The sequence below is a fragment of the Gorilla gorilla genome, chromosome 7 (assembly GCF_029281585.2).
Source record: "Gorilla gorilla gorilla isolate KB3781 chromosome 7, NHGRI_mGorGor1-v2.1_pri, whole genome shotgun sequence".
NCBI classification, from domain to species: domain Eukaryota; kingdom Metazoa; phylum Chordata; class Mammalia; order Primates; family Hominidae; genus Gorilla; species Gorilla gorilla.
This window is the reverse complement of record NC_073231.2, coordinates 79,838,691-79,854,790: the sequence shown is the minus strand read 5'-3', so window position 1 is coordinate 79,854,790 and position 16,100 is coordinate 79,838,691. Positions and strand designations below refer to the sequence as shown.

The following is a 16,100-nucleotide window of genomic DNA, read 5'->3' as shown; positions in this document are numbered from 1 at the left end:
TCTTAACTTGTGGGATCTGATACCAACTCCAGGTCAATAGCCTCAGAATTGAATTGAATTGAATTAGAGGACACCCAGCTGGTGCCTGCTGAAGATTTGCTTGGTTTGGGTTTGGGGGGGGGGCATTCCTCACACATCTGGTATCAGGAGTGTGCTGTGTGAGTATAGTGCAGAGAAGCAGTGTTTTCCCAGAGGCCCTTTGATTTGGTCCAGTAGGGTTTGTAGGGGCCGAGGGAAAGCATCCCCTTTGCCCTCTGAAGATTCACTGAAAAATCAACTCTCAAAAGCAGATTAATAAAAGAAAAGACATACAAATTTATTAATGTGCACAGGAGTTTTACAAAGATCTCAAAGAAATAGCTAGATGGTTGATGCTTTTGTAGCATTTGAGGTTACAGAAGCAGTGGGGGCTCCAAGCATGGCCAAAAAACAGGCTATGGCGGTAAATCAGGTGGCAATAGGTAACAAGAGGGAGAGAAGAGGAGGCCTGGCTAGCATGGGTAGTCTTGTGTAGAAGAAACCTCACAGATAGCAGCCCTTCAAGAGTGTAGATGCTAAGTGTTTCTTTCAGACCTTTAAAGGCGTCTGACTCTCAGTTCTTTCTAGATTGGGACAAGGAGGGAGGTGCTTCAGAGAAAGTCCATTTGCATCTGTTGTTTACTTCACTCTGTCTCCTCTACAGATGCAAATTCCTCCTACAAAAGACAGTTTCTCCCTTATTCTTGCATTTCCAGTCCTTCTGAACAGTCCTCTTGAAATATGTCAAAGAAGTATATATATTTCAGGATGAAATATTTTGGTTTCTTTCAGGCAAAAAGAATCCAGTTCATTGATCAGCCATTTCTCAAACTCCTGGGCTTAAATGATCCTCCTGCCCATAGTGCTGGGATTACAGGTGTGAGCCACTGCACCCAGCCACCTGATCAGCCATTTCTTAACAGGCTGTTCAGCCCCCTCCTCTTTTCCTCTGCCCTTGTGACTTGGGACAATTTTTTCCTAAACACAGACGTGTTTTGTCATGTTCCTGAAATTAAAGAGCAGGAGGCCAAAGGGATGTTTATTACTGAACTGCCACAGAACTAGGAGATGTAGAATCTCAATTAGCAGATCCCTTTCCCGTGATCACAGAGCCTGCAGGCGTCTTGAATTTTGCACATTGAAACAATCCTCAGACTGAAATTGTAATCTGAGAGGCCTTATGTCATATATTCTCTGCCTATTGCAGTCTCATGGAGTATCAGAATTGTCAGTACAGAATCAAGTTTCTCTCTCTCTCTCTTTTTTTTTTTTTTTTTGAGACAGGGTCTTGCTGTATCTCCCAGGCTGGAGTGCAGTGGTGCAATCTCCACTCACTGCAGCCTCAACGTCCCCTGGCTCCCATCTCAGCCTCTGGAGTAGCTGGGACTACAGGCACACGTCACTATGCCTAGCTAAATTTTTTGTATTTTTTAGATACGGGATTTTGCCATGTTGCCCAGGCTGGTCTCAAACTCCTGGGCTCAAAAGATCTTTCTGCCTTGGCCTCCCAAAGTGCTAGGATTACAGGCATGAGCCCCACTGCGTCTGGCCCCAAGTTTTTCTCTTCTGATTATTCTTGCAGTGCCAAAACAGAGCCTGGCCAAAATGTAGAACACTAAATTCTGGTTGAGTGACCTGTGTTTCCGCATGCCAGGATTGTTGTGAACTCTCTTGCCCCTTTTCATCTCTTCTCTAGTTCCAGGAAACCAGATGAGATTTACCTTCCTCCATTTTAGGTATTAATATTTTTAAAGGAAAGCTCATCTGTGCTTAGAGCCAAAAGACATCAATGGCCAAATATCTGAAACAGAGAAAATGGGTCATGTGAGTTTTCTTGCCTTTGAACTTTCTTCGCGTGGTGACTTTGTGAGCCACCTTCCTCTCTAGACTGTGGGGTTTGAGATTTCCAGATGAGGTCAGATCACTGATTAAACTCGCGTGCAGCATTCGGCTTTGCTCGACCACGTGGTGCAGTCTTGCTGACCCTTTGGGCTTTGCCAGCAGAACCCGCACCATGTGCCCTGGGCCATGTGCATCTTCCCATGCCATGGGATGATGGGCTCGTGCCCACTGTGCATAACCGTGGAAGCCGAAGGTTGAGGCTTTTGAATGCCTTTTCTGTTTCTCTGACTCACTGTGGACATGACATAGCTTTCTCTCTAGTGATACCATATCCAAGGGGGGATAAGTGCACCCACGTTTTCACCTCTCATTTGATAGTGGGAGAGAACCAGCCCCTGGCTGTCTTATACCAGTGAAACCAGTTTTAATGAAGAGGGATTCTAGGAAAAGCGTCTTTTTCCTAGGTCTTTTCCAGAATCTGTGTTATTTCGGTAATAATCAGGACGGAGTGCTTTGCATTTCCCCAGTTTTGTCCCATACATGATTTCATTTTATCCTAAGCGACCCCGTGAAGTAGGAGTTTGAGGTAGTATCAATCCTGTTTTGCAGATAAAGAGACCAAGATTCAGAGACTTGGAATGGGTTGCTTAATGAACGCAGCTAGTGAATGTAAACTTGGGAATTGAATCTGGGTTTTTTTTTTCGGTCTCCTAATAGTGTTCTTTTTTTCCTTTAACACTATTAAGCCACTCCCAGGCCTTTCAATGTTAAGTTGTGGGATTCTCCCATTAAACTGTTACTCCTGTTACTGGACAGTCCAAACGTATGTATTACTTAAGCTCTTTGTCTCCTTTAAAATGAAAATTGCTGCTTTCTTGGAGTAATTTGGTGGCAGGCAGTAGTTTACAGGATACCTGGCTTCGCTGTTTTGAGTAGCTGCCGTGGGGCAGTGCAGGAGGAATCGTGAGGTCTGTGCTGTCAGCAAGTGAGCTCCCTACAGCCCGGAGACAGAGAGACGTAGGCAGTGAGGAACTAGGCCTGAGGAACTCACCCCAGCTTCTTGAAGTTCCCAGTGTTTTGCTATAGGTGACTTAACTCTTGGTCCCAGTTGTCAAGGAAGGGGCTGCTCTGGGGAGGTGGTTTGAGTTTCCTTCTAGACTATGTGCTTCTTGGCTACGGTCTTAGGTGACTGGGACTGAGGCTTTCACAGAATAGAGATGGAGGTGTTCACTGATTGAAAACAGGTCTCATTCTTGCTCTTGTATCTTGCTTCCTTCCCCTCCCAGTGGGCTACCTTGAGAATGGAGCGAGGAGCCAAGGAGAAGAACCACCAGCTTTACAAGCCCTACACCAACGGTAAGATGGGGGTGTGGTCCTTGTCCTGAGAGGTCCATTTGAACAGTGTTCCCCAGTGCTTCTGGTGCCACACACGCTCTTCCCTGCATTAGTGCAGGATGTGTGCTCTGAGTATGTCTCACGTGCTCTCCCCCAGCGTGCTGCTTGACAGGGACACACTCTTTTGCAGGAATCATTGCAAAGGATCCCACTTCACTAGAAGAAGAGATCAAAGAGATTCGTCGAAGTGGTAGTAGTAAGGCTCTGGACAACACTCCAGAGTTCGAGCTCTCTGACATTTTCTACTTTTGCCGGAAAGGAATGGAGACCATTATGGATGATGAGGTGACAAAGAGATTCTCAGCAGAAGAACTGGAGTCCTGGAACCTGCTGAGCAGAACCAATTATAACTTCCAATACATCAGCCTTCGGCTCACGGTCCTGTGGGGGTTAGGAGTGCTGATTCGGTACTGCTTTCTGCTGCCGCTCAGGTGAGGCAGGGCCTGCGGGGAGTGGGGCTCGCTGCTGCCACCCCACGTGGTGCACAGCCCACCTGCCTGCTCTGCTGTGTATTCCTGTTTTAGAAAGGAGGAGGGAATGACTGTCATTAGCCAGGCCACGTGACTCTTTGGAGGGATACACTGGGGATTCTCCTTTAGAGGCCCTTGGGTTCTCTGCATATCAGACAGAAATAGTTGGATTTCTTAAAGACAGCTTGCTTCTCTAGATGACAGCAAACACAGGGACAGGGAACATTGTGTGCTTTCTGCCACTCCTTCCTGGACATGGCTCGTTCTTTCCTGAAGCTTGCCTCTCAGGTACAAAGGCAGTATTGATCTTTCAGCTTCTCTGCACCATGTGCTGCTCTGAGTGTGCCTTGCCAGATGCTAATACCTTCAAGCTCCACCTCCTGTTGCTTCAGAGGGAAGCTGTGCTTCCACCGGGGTTTCCAGCCAAAGGGAAGGGGAGGGCAGCAGGGAGCAGCCCTGTGGCAGAATGGCCAGCTTAGGGTTTTCCAGCCTTCCAGCTGCCTGAGGCCTCAGGAGATGCAGGCAGCTGAGAGCCAGACCCATGGCTCACTATCAGCTGGAATCAAAAGGATCTCTGGTTCTGATAGGCCTGCTTACATTTCTAGGTGAACTCTGGTCCAGGTCCCAGGTGAGCAGGTCTTGGGGGTGGTTTTTGTGATGCCCACTTTGATTTTCACACCTTCAGTTCTGTACTTGGTAGAAGGATTTGCTGGCTATGCTCTAACTTTTCTTCTTCTTACAGGATAGCGCTGGCTTTCACAGGAATTAGCCTTCTGGTGGTGGGCACAACTGTGGTGGGATACTTGCCAAATGGGAGGTGAGTAGAGTGTGGCAGTCCACGCCTGAAGGACAGTTAGTTCTGGGAATGGTGCTCAGATATCGAAGGCAAGGCCACTTCTTTGGACACAGCCAAAGCCATGGAATCTTAGATGGATTAAATAACCCAGTGGTGGCCGGGCATGGTGGCTCATGCCTGTAATCCCAGCACTTTGGGAGGCTGAGGTGGGTGGATCACCTGATGTCAGGAGTTTGAGACCAGCCTGGCCAGCATGGCGAAACCCTGTCTCTACTAAAAATACAAAAGTTAGCCAGGCGCGGTGGCGGGTGCCTGTAATCCCAGCTACTTGGGAAGCTGAGGCAGGAGAATCCTTGAATCCAGGAGGCAGAGGTTGCAGTGAGCCAACATCACACCACTGCACTCCAGCCTAGGCAACAGAGCGAGACTCCATCTCAAATAATAATAGTAATAACAACCCAATGGCAACAATGGCATCAGCAGTAAAGTCTTTACTTTTTTTTAATTTTGATCTATGACTGTTCTTTTTGTCCTTCAGCCCTCACATTCTTCCCATTTTAAAGACAAAAGGGAGAAGCCACAAACATGTAGAGTCCGAGACTCAGATGTTAACAGATTTTACAGCTTGTTGTTTAGTTTTGAGCATTTGACTGTGTGGATAAAGTGATGAGACAATACAGTTTTTAAAATGGTTTGAAATGTAGGGAGGTTTTGTCTGTGTGAAGAATATTTTGCTCCCTTTGGGAAGTTCTGGGGTTTAGAAACCTTTCTTCTGCCTGGGCGGGTGAGGAGGTTGGCCTCTGGCCTTGGACCTGCCTCTGGATGTTGACTGGGGGAACGGAGTTCAGCCCGCCTGTGGTCTGCGGATGCCGGATTCTACGCTGTGAATTCTCCACCCACTGATTTGGGTGGATGTGAGTGAGTCTCCCTGTCCCCTCTTTCTTTCCTCATGTGTGAACATAAAGGTGCTCATGCATCACAGGACTTTCCTGTAGGTGCTGATGTCTATACAAGCACTTTGCCGTCATAAAGGACTGCTGAGCTGTTCAAGTCAGTAACTCTTTCTGTCTTCCTGTATGTGAAATAAAACCCCGAATCCTTGTCCTGTTATTGCAGGTTTAAGGAGTTCATGAGTAAACATGTGCACTTAATGTGTTACCGGATCTGTGTGCGAGCGCTGACAGCCATCATCACCTACCATGACAGGTGAGAGCGCTTTGTATTGATAGGAAGGGAGATGGCGCTGCAGGAAACACCACCCACCTATACTTAGCCAAATGGGAAGACGCTTCTGAGCTTTTAGTTAGAGCACATGAAGCGTGTGAGGTGAGAGGTGTGTTACATGAACTGTTTCACACTAATTTTGGTTGCTTTGCATACATTTTAAACCCAGGGAAAACAGACCAAGAAACGGTGGCATCTGTGTGGCCAATCATACCTCGCCGATCGATGTGATCATCTTGGCCAGCGATGGCTATTATGCCATGGTAAGAGCTCTTTCCGGTGCGTTCTTGAGGCAAGACTTCCTGCGTTGAGTGGTCAGGGCTAGGAGGCTCCTGGACCCTTCACATAAACACTTTTATGCATGGGCCAGGCCCCCACCTTACTGTCACTGTGGGGGCTCTGTGGGACTGTGATAGGAGATACCCTGGGCAGAGTGATTGGTGAGTGTGGCTGGAGAGGATGCCGAGGGCGGTCAGGCAGGCCAGCAGGGGCAGAGGGAGTTGCTGGCAAGGACTGTGTCCAGGGCATCTGAGTATCTGCCCAGGGAGGGGCAGTTTTACACAGGGAATTGCGCCACTTTAGTATTTTAGTATTTTGTCTTAGGGGTTTCAGTTATGTTTTTAATTACCTATTTCTAGTATTACTGATTAAAAGGAGAAGTTTAAGATTTGGGGAGTCTTGGTAGTGGTTTCTTGGCAGTGAGCAACCTTCAGCCGGCAAGCGTTAGAGGTGAGAAGTTGGACTGCTTATTTTGTGAGATGTGGTGCTTCCTAGAGTGGGGAGATTCGTGTGAAGATGGCTTCACTACTAATGAGTCCTGTGCCTGCGCTTAGGTGGGTCAAGTGCACGGGGGACTCATGGGTGTGATTCAGAGAGCCATGGTGAAGGCCTGCCCACACGTCTGGTTTGAGCGCTCGGAAGTGAAGGATCGCCACCTGGTGGCTAAGAGGTAATGGACAGAACACTGCTGTTCTGCTTGGCCAGTTAGAATGCTGAAAAGGTTTCAGGGTAGTTATCCCTCCACAGTGCAGTTACGTGCCTTCTATCATAAGCCTATACTGCTTTCATAATAATTTTTTCCTAAAACATGAAATTTTAAAAGTGGCCGGGTGTGGTGGCTCATGCCTGTAATCCCAGCAGTTTGGGAGGCCGAGGTGGGCGGATCACTTGAGGTCAGGAGTTTGAGACTAGCCTGACCAACATGGTGAAAATACAAAATACTAAAAATGCAAAAATTATTGACGGGCATCTGTAATCCCAGCTACTAGGGAGACTGAGGCAGGAGAATAGTTTGAACCAGGGAGACAGAGGTTGCAGTGAGCCGAGATCGCGCCATTGCATTCCAGCCTGGGCGATAGAGTGAGACTCTGTCTTAAAAAAAAAAAAAGTATAGAAACCCTAGTATTATTTACCAGGTTAATAATGTTTCTTAACCTTTTTTTAATTCATTGTACCCATCATAATAAACAAAATACGAATTTTTACTGCTATTTGAAACCTCAAAATGAATTCATTTATCACAAATAAAAAGAAACCTAAGGCAGTGGAACAAAGTACTGCCCTGTTTTCAAACTTAAGAAGGTGAATCTGCTGTAAGTAATGCAAAGAGATTTGCAGCAGACAGAGACATCAAGACAGTTGAGACCAAGCCACGCATGGTGGCTCAGGCCTGTAATCCCAGTGCTTTGAGAGCCCGGGAGTTCGAGACCAGTCTGGGCAACATAGGGAGACCCCCATCTCTACAAAAAATTTAAAAATTAGCTGAGCGTGGTGGTACGCTTCTGTAGTCCCAGCTACTTGGGAGGATGACGTGGGAGGATCGCTTGAGCCAGGGAGGGAGAGACTGCAGTGAGCTATGATTGCACCACTGCATTCCAGCCTGGGCAACACAGGGAGACCCTGTCTCAAAAAATAACACATAAGAAAAGACAGTTGAGATTGTCTTCCATAGAGACAGATGAACTCTCCCCTAACTCCCTTTGCTACATCTCAGGGACAGAGCATTGAGCCAGCAGGGCTGGGCCCAGCCTCACAACTGTTACATAGTCTAGTGACACAGGTTTATTGAGGGGGCCATGCCCAGGCCTTGTGGCAGGTGTCTCTTTCAGGTGGCCCCCAGGTTGAGTGGCATCGTTGGTGCTCCGATGTTCACACAGAATTGAACAGTTCTGTGAATTAAATGGTAACCTGATTTTTCTCTATCTGTATACATTTTTTCTTGATGAGCATTAGATTATGGGTTTAAAAGGATACAGTTATGCTTGTTAACTTTTTATAATCGAAACTAGTGTCACAAATAAATAGGTTATTTATAAACATATTTTGACAATGATGTGTATAAGGTTGTCTGACCCTTTATTTTCTTCTTTGAAAGACTGACTGAACATGTGCAAGATAAAAGCAAGCTGCCTATCCTCATCTTCCCAGAAGGTAAGAAGGGGTTGGTTGCCACGAAGCGCTTCTGTGGGGAGTGCAGGAGTGTGATGCTGATGTTTCCTGGGAACCAAGGCCCTCAGCCCTTGTTGGGGTTATCTGTTTTCACTGAATAATGTTAGGTCCCCTTTAGGTTGGAAGTAGGACTAAAAACTCAGGTAAGTTCAGAATTTGAACTAAGAATGCCATAGTGTGAACTCCCCAAATGCAGGAATTTCTTCTGTAATGTTTCAGCTCCTCACAGAGCTCATGGTGTCCTCCTAAGGCCACTGCGCGTCTCTGCTTTATCTAGGCTGTGTGTATGAATCAGGGAAAGTGGTCCTGTAGAAAGAGAATCGGAGGCACCATCTTGCCTGTCTCTGTTAAGTGTTTGTTTTTAAGTTAGGGAGATGACAGATGTATCTTACTGGAGGAACCATTAGAAGAATTTTGACTATTATACTTAGTCTTTAAGAAACGCCTAATATCTGGGGTAAAGGGCCAACAGAAATAGCATTTTATTGTCTCCTGCATTTTAGGAACCTGCATCAATAATACATCGGTGATGATGTTCAAAAAGGGAAGTTTTGAAATTGGAGCCACAGTTTACCCTGTTGCTATCAAGGTACAAGACCTCCGATGGTACACACTGTCATTACTGGAGCTGCTGTGAGTGGGGTGCAGCAGGAGGAGGTAGAGGAAGGAGCTGGGGTCACCAGTCTGTGGTCGATGCCCTCAGCAGAGTGGCGTGGGGCTGGGTTGACGTGGGTCAAGTGCTGCCGGAGGAGGATGGTGAGTGCTCAGCACCCCTTAGAAGGGCCTGGGGAGTGTGGAATGGGGGACAGCCAGATTCCCGCCTGCATGCTGCTGCCGCCACCATTCGGGAAATGGCAAGCCCTTCACTTATTACCTTGCTTCATAAACCTAGCTGGAATATAGGCCCCTCCACATGGAAAGGTGGCTGATTGCAGGGCACAGTGGTGTGGTTTCAAGCTGGATTTTTGCATTTTGGGGGAGCCATGAGGATGGGGGGGGGGTCCTTACTCCAGCTCAGTGGGAGAAACAGCTTCACTGCTTTTAGTTGTGTCATCTTTTAGACCTACAGCAGCTCCTAACAATGAGATGGACCCTGGGAGTTTATCTAGTCTACGTCGACCCTTTAGGAACTGCTCCTCTAACCCTTCAGACACCCAGAGCTATAGGATGTGATTAGCTAGTCATCTGCACATTGTTCCTCCCCGCTCTTAGCCTCTTCACATCCACCAGGCCTCACATCATGACACCTACAAAACACAGGCCATCCTCAGTGTGGTTAAAGTATTTAGGCTGCAGCCTGAGAGCTTGATAAAATGGTGAGCAGATATGAGTCAGGCTCACGCTTAGAATTTCTTTTGTAGGGGACTGGGTTGTCTGCAGAGCATTCTGTAGAGTTGGTTCTGACTTTCTTTTCACCTTGCCAGTGCCACTGGAGAAGTGTTGCTCCTGGTGAGGCCGATGCTCACCAGCCACTCACTGTTCATCATTTAGGCAGAGGACCAGGCCAGGGATGGCAGATGAATATTGCCTGCAGGGGACTCTGATTGACAGGCTAGGATTCACCAGAGCCTGAGGATGCTGTGTCTGGAAACAGCAGGAAAGAGGAACATAGTCTGGTAGCAGAGTCTGCCTTGGGTGTGGGAGTGGGGACTGGCATCTGCATCCTGCATTCTGGCAAAACGAGGACGGGTGCTTTGCAGTGTGACCGTGAAGCTGCTGGATGGAAGCCCTTACTGCTGCCTCCAGAACAGCGGCTCTTGAACTTAGGCTGCATCAGCATTGCCTGCAGGGATTGTTAAAATGCAGATTGCTGGGCCCCACACCCGGGGTTTCTGAACTTCCTATTCTTTTTCTTTTGAGGCAGGGTCTCAGTCTGTCACCCAGGCTGGAGTGCAGTGGCACAATCATGACTCATGAAACCTTGACCTCCCACATTCAGGTGATTCTTGTGTCTCAGCCTCCCAAGTAGCTGGGATTACAGGTGCATGCCACCACACCTGGCTAATTTTTTAATTTTTGTAGAGACGGAGTTTCACCATGTTGCTCAGACTGATCTAGAACTCCTGGACTCAAGTGATCCGCCTGCCTTGGCCTCTCAAAGTGCTGGGATTATAGGCCTGAGCCACCCCGCTGGGCCTTCTGATTTTCCATTCTAACATGTTCTGGGTGGCATTGATGGTGCCAGTTGGGACCACATTGTGGCGGCCACAGTTCTGAAGCGATGGCTCTTAGCTGCTGTCAGAACACGAACCCTGAGGAGTTTCCGCTCCTCTCCAAAGTAAAATGCTTATAAATTTTAGATACATTTCCATTCAGTCCACAGAGTAGAGCCCATGTATGGCTAAGAACATCTGGTCTACAGATTACTGGTTTTTGTGAACTCCTTATTGGTAATCAAACTTGGATAACCTTAGCGATTTCAAGGCTCTTCTTATATTTCCACCGGAATCCAGCCATGACCTGATGTGAGGAGTGTGTTGCTGTGTTGAGCTTCTGCCTTGTTTCTCTGTCCACACACACCGCCCAGTGTGGAATAGAGAATCAGCCCGAAACAAAGGGTTCTTATACTCTTGTGACATCAGAATTTCTGTCCATATCAGGCTTTATAAAATATAACGACATGACCAGATGCAGTGGCTCACGCCTGTAATCCCAGCACTTTGGGAGGCTGAGGCAGGTGGATCACTTGAGGCCGGGAGTTCGAGACAAGCCTGGCCAATATGGTGAAACCCCGTCTCTACTAAAAATACAAAAAAATTAGCTGGGTGTAGTGGCAGGTGCCTACAGCCCCAGCTACTCGGGAGGCTGGGGCAGGAGAATGGCGTGAACCTGGGAGGTGGAGCTTGCAGTGAGCCGAGATAGCACCACAGCACTCCAGCCTGGGCGACAGTGTGAGACTCTTGTCTCAAAATGTATATTATTATATATAAAATAAAAATAAAAAATAATACTTTCTGATCATACACATTGCTTAGTTTTAAAAACTTATTATTTTCCCTTGTTTCTGTTGGTATTATAATAACACATTAAGTCTTCTGTAGTTAAATCTAATTTTCTTAGCTTCTATAATTAAGCCTAAATTATCTTCCTTTTTGTAGTTAGGGCCACAGTCTTGTCAAAATTGTCCAGTTTTTATACTGTGGATCATAAAACTTAGGCTGGAAAGGCCCATAAGATCATAGAGTTCAACCCTAGCCCATCCCACATGCAGGACCCTGCTCTGGGCTCCTTCTCAGGCTTTCCCAGGGAAAGGGCATTTTTGATGTTGTTGGCAGCATGGCTGTGTGGCATAACTCTTGAAATTCTGGCTCCTTTATTTTTCCACTCTGGTCCTGGGTGTTTGCACAAGGTCAGCCTACTGCCTTGTGTACAGGATCCCTTCAGACATTCGCTGGCAGCACCAGGCACTTTGTCCAGGCATTCTCAAGCACCCAGGTCCTCCTGTTGCTCCTTGCACAACTTCCTCCAGAGCTTACCTACCCTGCTCACCTGCCCCTCCAGCTACTTGTTTGGTGAGAATGTGGATCACAGCTGCAGCCACATTTTCTGCAAAATGCCAATGAAATAATGAAAGGATCTGATACCTGCTTCATGGTAGATGCAGGCCTGTGTGGTTGAGACCTCCCAGGGCTGTCAGCGTGAGCACAGAGCCGCTTCCTGAACAGACGACTGACTTTGTTGGAAGTGTAAATGTAGAAGCTTTCTAATAGTTTCCTCCCTGGTCTGGGCACCAGAAATCATATTTAAAAGTTGGTGTTTGTGTAAGAAAATGTGTTTATTTGGGGGAGGTACACTAGATGAATGACAGGATGCTGAGAGGGGAGAGGTGGAGCAAGTGGGAAACATTGGCAGTGGTTGAATCAGGGAATGGGTACATGGGAGTGCATGATCCTTTTCTCCCTGGTTTTGGAGATGTTTGAAAACTTTATATACCTATGAGTAAGACCTGAAACTAATCAAGGAGGGAAGACATTTGCTTGAGGCAGGCTGTCAGGGGAGCCTTCCTTACTGATCTGTAGCAGAGGCCGGGTTCCTCGGGGGAGATCAGTGTTGCTCACAGTCAGAACTGGCCACATGGAGAGGGGCTTCCACAGTACTCATGCAAGGTCAGGGAGCAGCGCCCCAGTACCAGCACGGCCCAGTGGAGTCACTCACAGCAGTCACTGTGGACTCGCAAACGTTGTGAGAACTACTCATGTCTTACCTCCAGCTTTCCATTGTTTTCAGTATGACCCTCAATTTGGCGATGCCTTCTGGAACAGCAGCAAATACGGGATGGTGACGTACCTGCTGCGAATGATGACCAGCTGGGCCATTGTCTGCAGCGTGTGGTACCTGCCTCCCATGACTAGAGAGGTGAGTGCCCACCCCAGGCAGGTCTGCGCCTGCTCTGTGTAACGTCAGGCTGGGGCTGAGCGGTCTCATTTGTTCTTTCTTACAGGCAGATGAAGATGCCGTCCAGTTTGCGAATAGGGTGAAATCTGCCATTGCCAGGCAGGGAGGACTTGTGGACCTGCTGTGGTAAGTTTAGAGCCAGGCCTTTTCAGCTGAGTTTCTGCAGCAGATGCTGTGTCATTGACTTCACTTACACAAGTGCCCTGTGCTTCCTTGACCTTGGGGAACCTGGATCAGGGATGCCTGGACTGAGGCAGTTGATTCTGTGTACCTTTCTGGGGTTTGAACCAGTCTTCCAGGACACCTGGACAGTGCCCATCTCTGGGTGGGCATGACCTGCTACTGATCTGAAAACTTCAAGAAGGAAGGAGGACTTTCCCAGGTCCCAGTGTATCTGGCAAAATTGAACCATTCTTAGAAAGGTAAAGGTTGTGTTTGGTGTATTCAGCTTGTTACCTAATAGAGCAGGATTGACATACTTTTTCTGTAGTCAGTAAATATTTTAGTGTTTGCAGGCCATATGGTGTCTGTTGCAGCTACTGATGATCTCTGCCATTGTAGTGTGAAAACAGACAGTCTGTAAACCAATGAGCATGGCTGTGTCCCAGTAAAACTTTATTTACAAAAACAGGTATCAGCTGGATGTGGCCCATGGGCTGCATTTGACCAGCCCTTATACTAGAGTATGAGGTAGTTTTATCCCAAACAGTAGGAGACTGACAGGGGTCAATGCTGGTTCAGGGAAAGTTTTCCACTCTGTGGGGCATTTGGGTTTAAGAGCCAAGGGTCAACTGGGGAGAGCATTTGACTTAGATGGGCATTATCTATGAGAAAAGAAAGGGTAGAAATTCACATTGTAAACCCAACTGTAGAGTCTCAGGGAATAGATTGGCTCTCAGATGATGGCCTTTTAAAAAATGCTAGTGTGGATTGTGCACTCACTGTGTGCCAGTCACTGAGCTGCTGGGGCCCTGTGTGATCGTCTCTTTCACCCTCACAGTAGCCGCAGCGCTGTAAACAGTGTTCCCATTTTGCAGATGAGAAACTGAGACTCAAGTTAAATCACTTTTTTCCAAAGTCATAACATTAGCACTGGAGCTAGATTTTGAACCCACATCTAACAGACTTTTAGAGCTTGAAGGTTTAACTTCTGCCCCATGTTCCCATCTCTGAAGTTTAACAAAGACAGAGTGGCTGCTTTTAAAATCTATGCCTTTGCTATGGATTTTAAAGGGTGTAGCGGAGAGACTGAAAGCGGGCTTGGATTTTTATAAGTTGTTGAAGGTGGTGATAATTCTAGAGTGTAGGCACGGAGGGGGCCAGCAGGTGAGAGGCAATGGGACTGTAACGAAACAATCCCACGTCTGGTGGGTTGGTTTGGGGCTGCTGCAGGGAGGCACTGGGACAGTGAGGCTGGTACTCTGAGAGGCAGCCCCGGAGGTAAACCTCCATTCCTGACGGCACTCTTTTTGAGCGTGGAAGAAGTCAGAACACGCGTCACCCCTTGTGTTAGCTCTCTGCATGAGTTCGGAGTATCCCTGGGTCTGAATTAAACAAATGACATTTTACAGATAGATTTTACAGATACGTTATGAGTCGATATTTCTTAAAGCATGTCTACCTTCCGTAATGCCAGAATTCCTCCTTTTCCTTTGTGAGGTGAAGATGAATGTTAGAGTAGAAAGAATTGTAAGCTCCTTGGTAGGTTTAAGCAGTTACCAAGTACCTTGAATGTGAGTAGTAAATTCTCACCCCAGGGCAAGGGTAGACCTTTTGAGATAGAAAGGGTGGATATTGGGAGCCCGGAGCCCCAAATCCCCCTGAGGTTGTCTTGGTGAGAGTGCCACGGGGTACCCTGTTTCTGGCAGGTTTTTCTTGGTGTTTGGGCAGCATGGTGCATCTCCCATGGTGTGAGGGTGGCTGGGAGCCCTCTTGGCTGTTACTACATCCAGCCTTTGTTTCTCCAGGGATGGGGGCCTGAAGAGGGAGAAGGTGAAGGACACGTTCAAGGAGGAGCAGCAGAAGCTGTACAGCAAGATGATCGTGGGGAACCACAAGGACAGGAGCCGCTCCTGAGCCTGCCTCCAGCTGGCTGGGGCCACCGTGCGGAGTGCCGACGGGCTCAGAGCTGGAGTTGCTGCCGCCGCCCCCACTGCTGTGTCCTTTCCAGACTCCAGGGCTCCCCGGGCTGCTCTGGATCCCAGGACTCCGGCTTTCGCCGAGCCGCAGCGGGATCCCTGTGCACCCGGCGCAGCCTGCCCTTGGTGGTCTAAACGGATGCTGCTGGGTGTCGCGACCCAGGACGAGATGCCTTGTTTCTTTTACAATAAGTCGTTGGAGGAATGCCATTAAAGTGAACTCCCCACCTTTGCACGCTGTGCGGGCTGAGTGGTTGGGGAGATGTGGCCATGGTCTTGTGCTGGAGATGGCGAGAGAAGAGTCTGCTGTGCAAGCCCGTGTGCCAGGGATGTGCTGGGGGCGGCCACCTGCTCTCCAGGAAAGGCACAGCTGAGGCACTGTGGCTGGCTTCGGCCTCAACATCGCCCCCAGCCTTGGAGCTCTGCAGACATGATAGGAAGGAAACTGTCATCTGCAGGGGCTTTCAGCAAAATGAAGGGTTAGATTTTTATGCTGCTGCTGATGGGGTCACTAAAGGGAGGGGAAGAGGCCAGGTGGGCCGCTGACTGGGCCATGGGGAGAACGTGTGTTCGTACTCCAGGCTAACCCTGAACTCCCCATGTGATGCGCACTTTGTTGAATGTGTGTCTCGGTTTCCCCATCTGTAATATGAGTCGGGGGGAATGGTGGTGATTCCTACCTCACAGGGCTGTTGTGGGGATTAAAGTGCTGCGGGTGAGTGAAGGACACATCACGTTCAGTGTTTCAAGTACAGGCCCACAAAACGGGGCAGGGCAGGCCTGAGCTCAGAGCTGCTGCACTGGGCTTTGGATTTGTTCTTGTGAGTAAATAAAACTGGCTGGTGAATGAACTGGGGGACTTCTCCCTTTACTTTCTCCCCTGGCTGTGGCCCTGAGTAGCAGGCTTCTCGTGAGGATTCCCGTTCTCTTCTGGGAGCATGGCTCTGGAGCTGCGGAGAAGCCACCTGACTGCTGGAGCGAGGAACCCTGCAGCTCAGAAGGTGAACAGCTCGTCTCAGATGCTTGCAGATCTTTGGTTAATTTAGAATTTCCAGCACAGACACGGATTTCTCCAGAGATTGGGGATGTGTGCGGGTCGCTGATATGAGGCCTAGGGGAAGCAATGAGTAAACTCCAGGGTGGGGGAGGAGCAAGGGCCCGGGGAGGGCTGCAGAGGGGCAGCGGGGGCAGGGCCTGTGCTGCATGGTGGCTTCTGCAGGGGAGGAACAGAGGACGGGGGAGGGCTGCAGAGGGGCAGGGTGGGCAGGGCATGTGCTGCATGGCGGCTTCCGCACAGCCAGAGCAGGCACCACAGGAAAAGAGTTGGCCACTGGTGCCTGCTGTACAGTCACAGTGGAGGCAGAGCCAAGGCCA

At 48.5% G+C, this 16,100-nt stretch overlaps 1 protein-coding gene across 7 annotated transcripts in view; it reads left to right on the top strand.

The window, feature by feature from the left end:
- GPAT4 (glycerol-3-phosphate acyltransferase 4) overlaps positions 1-15,577 on the top strand; it is a 52,808-nt gene extending 37,231 nt beyond the window's left edge. For all 7 annotated transcript variants that reach the window (XM_063709313.1, XM_063709314.1, XM_063709317.1 and 4 more), the window contains 11 exons: positions 3,147-3,216; positions 3,386-3,686; positions 4,468-4,542; positions 5,638-5,727; positions 5,915-6,008; positions 6,579-6,694; positions 8,120-8,175; positions 8,697-8,782; positions 12,421-12,549; positions 12,635-12,714; positions 14,556-15,577. In XM_063709313.1, coding sequence (XP_063565383.1) covers positions 3,147-3,216; positions 3,386-3,686; positions 4,468-4,542; positions 5,638-5,727; positions 5,915-6,008; positions 6,579-6,694; positions 8,120-8,175; positions 8,697-8,782; positions 12,421-12,549; positions 12,635-12,714; positions 14,556-14,664 — 1,206 coding nt within the window. In that variant the 3' untranslated portion in view covers positions 14,665-15,577. The remainder of the gene's footprint in view (positions 1-3,146; positions 3,217-3,385; positions 3,687-4,467; positions 4,543-5,637; positions 5,728-5,914; positions 6,009-6,578; positions 6,695-8,119; positions 8,176-8,696; positions 8,783-12,420; positions 12,550-12,634; positions 12,715-14,555) is intronic.
- Positions 15,578-16,100: the final 523 nt, after the last annotated feature.